This window comes from Papaver somniferum, chromosome 1, assembly GCF_003573695.1.
Source record: "Papaver somniferum cultivar HN1 chromosome 1, ASM357369v1, whole genome shotgun sequence".
Lineage (NCBI taxonomy): Eukaryota > Viridiplantae > Streptophyta > Magnoliopsida > Ranunculales > Papaveraceae > Papaver > Papaver somniferum.
The window spans coordinates 39,541,041-39,550,816 of record NC_039358.1 but is presented as its reverse complement, the minus strand read 5'-3'; the positions used below and the strand labels follow the sequence as shown (position 1 = coordinate 39,550,816).

At 36.1% G+C, this 9,776-nt stretch overlaps 1 protein-coding gene across 1 annotated transcript; it reads left to right on the top strand.

Moving 5' to 3' along the window:
* Positions 1–8,862: 8,862 nt before the first annotated feature.
* Positions 8,863–9,736, top strand: LOC113327961 (serine/threonine-protein kinase ATM-like). Its single transcript, XM_026575067.1, has 3 exons — positions 8,863–8,983; positions 9,082–9,283; positions 9,366–9,736. The coding sequence occupies exons 1-3, from the start codon at positions 8,886–8,888 to the stop codon at positions 9,429–9,431; spliced, it is 366 nt and encodes a 121-aa protein (XP_026430852.1). The 5' UTR covers positions 8,863–8,885; the 3' UTR covers positions 9,432–9,736.
* Positions 9,737–9,776: the final 40 nt, after the last annotated feature.

Below are 9,776 nucleotides of genomic sequence, written 5' to 3'. Positions count from 1 at the left end.
GACGTGGATGGCATGGTATGACATTGTCACGGTGGCGCAGCCGGCATGGTCGGCATGCCTTTGGCGAGGGAGATGTAGCTGGCATGATATGTCATTGGCACGGTGGCGCGGCTGGCATGGTTGGCATGCCTTTGGCGTGGAGACGTGGCTGGCCTGGTATGCCATTGGCACGGTGGCGCGGCTGGCATGCCTTTGGCGCGGAGACGTGGCTGGCACGGTGACGCGGATGGCACGGTTGGCATGCCTTAGGCGCGAAGATGTGGCTGGCATAGTATGCCATTGGTACTGTGGCATGGTTGTCATGCCTTTGGCGCGGGGACGTGGCTGGCATGGTATGCCGTTGGCACGGTGGTGCGGCTGGCATTGTTGTCATGCCTTTGGCGCGGAGACGTGGCTGACATGGTATGCCATTGGCATGGTGGTGCATCTGGCATGGTAGGCACGCCTTTGGCGCGGAGACGTGGCTGGCATGGTATGTCATTGGCACGGTGGTGCGGCTGGCAATACTGAGGGTTTTGCCGTGGAACATGGCACATATATAAAAAAAAGGTACCCTGGTAAATTTCTCATAGACGTATTGAAGGGCTCAATAAATGCGCTAGTGGAGACATTATTACTCAAGTTCTGTTTCTTTTCAGAGTGACGTCGCTGTTTGACTAAGGTTTTACGATTTTAATCCTAAGCTAAAAACCACCATCAACACCTACATATATATGTTCTTTACCTACAGTAATTAATATCCCACATGAATTATATTCGTCAGACATAAACAATCACTTGCATGTGACATTCATGTAGAAAACCAAACTCTACTTGGATAGTCATTGTTATATACTTGATGCAATGTTTTTCAACATTATGCACAATACTCACGTATCTACACAGAAAATACACACAAATATATGAAACTTGAATCACATGGATAGATAAGAGAATGAAGATGGAATATTGAAATGTGTGGATGTTAACTAAGGTGAACGATGTTACCCAAAATATTTGTATGAATTGTCAAAGGATTATTTATCGACAACATGATCAGATCTTTTGGATCCAAGCACGTGTTTTCTGTCGCATTGTTCCCATGGATCATGCGTTGCACCCTTTCTTAGGCGACGGACACCGGGAGAACTCACACATACATTCACCCACGTGTCAATACCCACATCAAATCTGTTGGATTTTCTATATATTAATGATATGACTATACTAAAATTATCACTACAAGAAACTTAATGTATTGCGGCACTCAATGGTTATGGCATAAACCCCTACTAGTATCGCGATAATCTATATAGCAAGAAGTCAATTGCGGCACCCAATTTTTATTGCTGCAGTAAGAGATTATACTTTTTTTGCCACACTTTTTTCATATTGTTGCTACAGTTGTGTGGCAAAAGTTTCATTTTGTAGTAGTAAATTATAGCTTTTAGCTGCAGCTGAAAAGTATTGTGACTAGAAATTTTCTTTTGCAACACCTATATTGAAGGTGTGGCAATATATGGTGTATCAATGGCTAGATTTTCTTGTAGTGTATTGACAAACTTGATTAGATATTTTAGATCCAAGCGCATGCTTCTTTTAGCTGATTACATGATAGTTCTCATGGATCCTGCATTACATGTTTGCTTAGGCGACGGAGACAGGGAGAACACACATATATTTCTATCCAAATTTCGAATACCATATCAAATCTTTTGGATTTGGTATAAATAATAGGAGCGTGGTAATAATCAATCCTAAGAAGGAGAACTATGTGGCCCGTCCACATCCTAGTCAGAGCTAAGTGAAAGTGTATTAGGTTTAGAGGGGACCTCAGGTCTTCCTAGTGAGACCTCTCCTATCTTTCTGCTTAGCTTCCCTTCATTTTAATGGTAATACGCAAATGTAATACTTATAATCATAGTGAAACCAACCCAACCCAACCCACCATGGACGTAGGAAATTATGCCGAACCACGTAAATAGTTGTGTCAAGAATAATATCTCTCTTCCATACCTCTCATGCTTATTTTTTATGTTACATCTTGATCTTTTAAATTAGGTTGATTGTGGTGGAAGGAAAATCTGCTATCACAACATCATCATAGAAATATAAAGGGAAAATCATGCACAAATATTTTATGGTTACATTCTTGGTCCAACTAGAATCAATACAATCAATTCATATATTGATGCAATCTACAAATTTTATTTGCTATGTTACATCTTGATCTCTTATATTAGGATGATTGTGGGGGAAGGAAAATCTGCTATCACAACTTCATCATAGAAATATACAGTAAAAATCACGCATAAACATTATATGGTTGCATTCTTGGTCCAACTAGAATCATTATTATCAATTCATATATTGATGCAGTCTACAAAATTTACACATACCGTTACAAACAAAATTTCTTTCACAAATCCTAATACTCCTAAATTAAAAACTGGTCATCTTATATTATTTTTGGGTACACCTAGAGGAGTTATTTTCAACTTGATCAAGTCGAATTTCCATCGGTTGAATTCATTGGGGTTGGGGTTGGGATTGAGTTAACATACTTTCGTACTTTATTTTTATTTTATTTTATTTCTGAAAAGGAAATAGATATGGTTGTATCTTCCTCAACGCTGCGAAGTTATAGCATTTTTTGTTATAAACAACATCCGTAGTGCTTTGAAATTGTAGCTTTTTATTACAAGTTCATTCCCTATGGGATTAGGAAATACTATATTTTAGCATTTATGGTGTTTCCATATGATAAGTGAAAAAGCGGGGGCCTAACAACCACACCCAATATTTCGATTAACAATCTGTATGGACTAACTCCAATATACTTTTAAGAGAATCAACTAGACAGTAGGTAGAGTTAGTTTTCCCCCCTTATAACACAATCTTATCCCCCCCATCCGCTTTGGCTCCTTTGTCTATGTTACCCATGAGGCTCGCTGGTAGGCTAGCACAGCAACCTGTTCAATTAATGTAGTAGTATGTCGTTGGAGCTTAGCTTTTTAGGCTTCCAACTAGTTTCATGTAATAATCGTTATCCAATAATATAATAACTAGACAGTCAGACTCAATCTTAATAAAAGTATATCAAAGAGTTATATCTCTTTCTCGATTCAATACTTACTCAAGCAAATAGAAATCTGCGAGTCTAATTGAATATAAGAGAAATCATTTGAATGGTACGAAAGACCAATGTTCAAGTATCAATCAATTTCAATCAACAACCAAAGGTTGGATTTCCCAATTGATCGATTTTACGCACAACCTGGATATTTCAATTATATAACAAAATATATTGCGGAAAAGAAATAACACAGACACCGGAAGTTTTGTTAACGAGGAAACCGCAATGCAGAAAACCACGAGACCTAGTCCAGATTGAACACACACTGTATTAAGCCGCTAAAGACACTAGACTACTATAGACTAACTTCGGTCTAGACTTTAGTTGAACCCAAATCAATCTCACACTGATCCAAGGTACAGTTGCACTCATTACGTCTCTTATCCCAGCAGGATACTACACACTTGATTCCCTTAGCTGATCTCACCCACAACTAAGAGTTGCTACGACCCAAAGTCAAAGACTTTAATAAACAAATCTCTATCACACAGAATCTGCGGTAATAGATAAATCTGTCTCCCACAGAAATACCTACGGGTTTTTGCTCCGTATTTTGATAAATCAAGGTGAACAGGAACCAATTGATAAACCAGACTTATATTCCGGAAGAACATCCTAGTATTATCAATCACCTCACAATAATCTTAATCGACTAGCGAAAGAAGATATTGTGTAATCACAAACGATGAGACGAATATGTTTGCGACTTCTTTTATATCTTTCCTATCGGAGAAATCAATCTCAAACCAATCCTTACGATTGTACTTAGTACGATAGAAACAGCAAGATCAGATCACACAACTACGGGAAAGTAGTATCGGTTTGGCTTCACAATCCCAATGAAGTCTTCAAGTCGTTAACCTACAGGGTCTCGATAGAAACCTAAGGTTAAAGGATAATCGACTCTAGCTAATACAACTAGTATCACACAGGAGGTGTGGGGATTAGGTTTCCCAGTTGCTAGAGTTCTCCCTTATATAGTTTTTCAAATCAGCGTTTGCAATCAATGTTAGCTTAGTAACAAAGCATTCAATATTCACCGTTAGATGAAAACCTGATTAGATTCAAGCTAATATATTTCAACCATTAGATCGAAACTTAGCTTGTTACACACAAATGAAATGCACGTTTATCTAGGTTTGTGTAATCGTGCCCAAACATGTACATCTAGTTTGTTCAACAGTAGTTAACCAAATGGTTAGCCATATGAGCACTTTCATATCAACCATATTCTTCTTTACCACAACTATTTCAAATGACTCAAATGAACTAGTTAGAGAGTTGTTCATTTGCTTAGATATTTATAATAGACACAATTGAAACAAAAATGATTTGATTCACTCGAATGGATTCATGAACTTTATAGCCACGGTTTGCAAACTTGCATTCCAAGTTTAAGTTCATGAATAATCGTTTTTAGAAAATAACCAACTTAAGTACGAGGACTTAAGTACCCGGAATAATTTTGTTTTCAATTCACAAACTCAAGCAGAAATTCTCGGGATGAGAACCTCCGACAGTACGCGGACTCTAGTTCCGGTTTTCTTGAGCAGCAAAGTACGCATACTTTGGTTCAAGGAATAAGGACTTATACATGTATGAGTTACCACACAATGCTTACATCCAACCGTGGTTATATAATCTAAACTCTCATTTCAATCATTGAAACATTCTTAGAGGACGTTATATAGTTGTTGTTCACAAGCCATTTTTCGTCAAAGCCATTTTCAAGTGATTGAAACTTAACATGACTTTCGTCACTAGTAAAGATGAACTTGGACAAAGCGAAAGCTTACCAACACATATTTCGAGAAATAGATAAGCGAGATAAGCTCGGCTCGAAATAGCAAATGTGTATAATAAAATTTTACATAGCAAAACGACTTTTATCTCAAGATAGGAGGTAGAGTAGATAGACTTTTGCGTGATAGATAAGTTCAAGTCTCCACATACCTTTTAGTCGATGAAGTTCCACCAGTTCCTTGAGTAGTTCTTCGTCTTTGTATGATGATCTCCACGGAGTCTTGATCTCAAATACACTTTTTATCCTAGTCTGAGACAAAGTCATAAGTAGACTAGAAATCAAGACTTATATTTTTGATCACTAACATTGAAAAACATGCTTGAGATAGCAACGCATGCGAGTTCGACCGAGCAGTTCTCTAACAATCTCCCCCTTTGTCAATTTTAGTGACAAAACTATCAATACATATGGAATACAAAAATAGATAAATAAACTTTTGTAGCTTCTCTTACACATGCCTTATCTTCTTGGTTCTTCAGCATTACTCGAAATCTTCGTCACTTCCAAGTACTCCTAATGACAAAGGTTGTAAGTTTAGTATCACCGTTGTTGAAAATACGTAGTCATAACAATGAGAAAACAAGAATTCTCAGTCGTTTTTATACAGTGTCATAGTATTATTATACATCATCAAAGTTCAATTGTATCACAACTTCGACAACAATACTATGGTGATATGTATCACTCCCCCTTATTCAATACTCCATCTCACATGGAAACCACTCCCCCTTACATAATGATCCGAAAAGCCATATGTATTTGTAGTGTGAACTACACATTAATTCTCCCCCTTTTTGTCAATAAAATTGGCAAAGGTACGAAAACTAGTGAGATCCTAATGAAATTTCCATAGAGACATTTCATGACCAAAAGAAAGCACATATCAACTTTTTAGATGCCATCATATAGCCGAAGCTAAATGCATTCATCAAGGAGTTTATAAAGATACAAGATAACCCCTATAATATTCCACAGCCGCACTCCCCACAAAGATTTGGCAAGTAAGCACAAATTCAATTAAGAACTCTCCCCCATAAAATGCCATTTCCGAAAGAACAACAAGAGCGACCTTACTTTCACGAGAAAAGAAGGATTTCTTTGAACATAACAAATCACATACGAATATGAATTTGAATCCAAAAATACTCAATTAAATTAACCACAAGAAAACCCATGATTAATTCAATCGGAATACACAAGTAAATTACCACAATAGTGTGATCAATTCAATTGGTCATGCTCGACATAAGAGAACTTACGGAGCCGCACAGTATATACATAAAATATGGATCAGGGAAGATCAATACTGCGGAATAGACAAGGATTCATTCTATTTTCCATCATTATTTGCACAATGACATACAATAGACATAATCCTCGTAAACAAAAGTTTATCCTATCTTCCATCAATACTTGCATAATGACATAATAGGCTTGAAACTTTTGTAACGTAAAAAGTTCATTCATTCTTTTATCAATACATGCATATCGACATATGAAAGACTTAACTTTTGACAAGGTATATGACAATCATAGTTCACGGACGCAAACACACATATCTCATAAAAAAACTGCAATATATAAAAACCATAAAGATTAATACTGCAAAAATCATCTTCCAAACAACTTATTAGAATTTAAACAAATAAACCTAAACACATCAAGATGAAAACGTTGGACATATATATGTGTAATCACAATAATGGCTATTCCAAACTCTAATTATTCTTCCTAAAAACACAAGAATAAAATTCTCATAAGAATATTTACTAGACAAATGAAATCACAGTTCATTGAGAACCTTATACCTTTCAATGAATCTGTCAAAGAAGGTATCACTGATTTCCTTTACTCTCTTCACCGTAGGCACACCATGTTCATGAGTTAAAATATTAACGTTACGATCAACAACCCGAGCAAGCTGTCTAGCCTTGACATAGTCCATGATGAGCTTCTTTTGATTTCGTATAAGAATATTCTGATTAATAAGGATCCTGGCCTGACCATCTAAGAGTTTTTTTATGTGCAGTTGAAGATTCGCAAACTCGACCTTTGAGTCGTTCTGAAAACGAGTTAAATCCTTGACAGAATCATCAATCCAGGAGTTGTGATCCTTTATTTCAAGCATCTTCTTTAGAACCATCTCTTGAATTGACTCACGTCCTTGCACTAGTGGAAAATGGATTCTTAACCACTTTCTGGTCTTCACGAAAACCACTTTTGACGTGCAGCTGTAACTATAGGTGTTGTGAGCCACATTCGCTTTATTGAAGCTTCTCTCTGTCACAGTAGTTTTTTTAGGGGGTATATTTGTCAAAATACACAGCTTTAATTGGAGTTGGAAAACGGCTATGAGAGAAAGCAATTTATATAATCCTCTCTCATCTCTTATCTTAATCTTTATCTCTATCTCAGTCTTACTCCTTCGGCCTCCTTCATTCTTTCTTCCTTTAATCCTCTCTCACAACCCTATGTTTCAGTCGATTTTCTTTCTCAATGATAACAATAAGTCGCTTATGAATCAATATTAGGTTATCTTCCTCTTCTTCTTGTTCAAAGAGATCCATCACAAATGAAACTCTCATATGTATCTTTTGTGAAGAAATCTAGGGTTCTTAGAATGATTTCTCTGTTTCGTGAGGTTAGTTCTCTGGATAGATTTTACTTATGGGTTTTATTTAGTTTCTGTTTTTGGTTATTGAAATTGGTTTTTTGAAGGTCTTTTGAGACTGAGCTTGTTTTGGTGTTTTTCAAAACCCTAGATTTGAGAAATTTTTCTAACGAAATTGATGTAACTTTTGTATTTTGATTTATTTTGCTAGAATGTAGAAATATTTTTTTAGGAAATTGATAGTGATTTTGGATTTCTGAAAGTTAATTACATCTTGCGAGTGAAATTGATATGATTTTGGATTTATGAGATTGATATTGTTTTTGGTTTTTCCCTCACTCCCTAGAAATTGGAATTATTTTTCGATTTCTGGTAGTATGTATGGAACTTTAAAGTTTAAAGTTTGAGGCTAATGTGAATGTTTTGTAATGGTGCAGGATTTTTTATTACAGCCGGAGCTTATAAGAGAAGTGGTCGATTTGGGATTGAGCATATATCAAATTGATTTTTATTTGCTTTATTTTCAATAGTTTTATTACTTACAGGTATTATGTGTGCAAATTTATAGTTGTGTCGCGTTGTGTGTTGTTTTGTTCATGTGTGTGGGTAGTTGGACTTGAAGGTTTCTCAGCTAGTATATGAATCTATGACTTTTTGTGTTGTGTTGGTGAAAAATTCATAGTATGAAATATTTCGTCTGGTTCATAAAAATCATTGATAGTTTGCATCAGTTTAGTAGTAATAAAGATACTTGTTTTTTGCTATCCCATAGATAGTTTTTGTTAGTTAGAAACTTGGAGTTCTTAAGTATTTTATTTCTCTGTATGGAAGAGCCTAATCCTTTTGGAACTTTTGTCGTGTTGGACCTCATAATTTGGCCTAAGAATCATTTTATTCTGGTGCTTTTTTTTCTAAAGAACTAGGTGAGGAAATTATAGTGTTTTTTTTAAAATTTGATGAGGGAATTTTTTTCTAAAGAACTAGGTCTTGTTTTTGCAGTGTTGATGTTACTAGAAGTAGCAAGATTTCTGCCTCATTACCATTTTATGTATGATAATCTCTAAGTGTTAGTTGGTGGAACTTGTAGCAAAATTGTTTCTTTGCCTAAAATGTTGCCTAGTTTGAGAAACTATGTACTTGGAACCCTGGGTTTATCCTCCTCATCTGAACCATAAACGTATGACTGTTAAGCCTAATTTAGTTGTGCATTTGCTTCCTGGATGCCTCTTTGCCTTCTCATTTATATTACAGTTATGACCTTGATAAGGGACTGGTTTCTATGTTATTACTTGATGATCTTGTATGTATAACAGCTTGAAGAAGCTAAGTTTCTACGTGCCCAAGGTCAACATGAGATGGCTATTAATCTTGTAAAATACGTCTTACACAATAACAAGGTGAACAGATTATATCGGTTGGTTGGAAAGTGGTTGGCTGAAACTCGATCTAGCAAGTAAAAAATTCATTTCACTACCATTGGTATGTTTGGTAAAGACTCTAATATGCATCACAGTGAGCTGATATATCTCTTTTACCTTTGCAATGATGCAGCTCAAGGACAATTTTGGAGCAGTACCTTAAACCTGCAGTGGAGCTCGCTGATCCTAGAAAAAGTATAGACAAGAAGTGTATACAGAGACAGTGCCAAACACATTTTCTTCGTGTACACTATTCTGATGCTCTATTAAGAAGTTATGAAGAAAGGCTCGTCTCTAATGAATGGCAAGCAGCATTGCGACTAAGAAAGCACAAGGTACATGTGGTGTGAGTGCACTATGATTAATGGTGATGATATTATGCAATTCCATTTTATATGTTAGTTGAAATTTGTGCAGACAAAGGAGCTTGAAGTACTTATCAAACGACTAAAAACTTCAACAAAGGAAAGTACCACCTTTTAATGCCAGTTTTCCTGGTGTACTGCCATTCATTACCTTCCTGTGGGAGATAAGTTATTGTTTAATTCTTGTTTTTCACTTTTGACACTTTTCTCAATGTATTCTGTAGGCAGAAAAGATGGATTTGTCGATAAAAATACAGGAATTGCAAAAGCAGCTCACAATGGATAAGAGGGAGGCTGAAAAGCTGCATGTATAAAATAAAGGGTCTTGTTAATTTTAGAAAAAGTTGCCATGGATTGATGGTGTATGCTTACCAAATATCATGTATCTCAGTGGTTGGCGTGTACGTAGCTTAAGGTCATGGGTTAGAGTTCTTCACAATATAAAATAATAAATAAAAAAAAA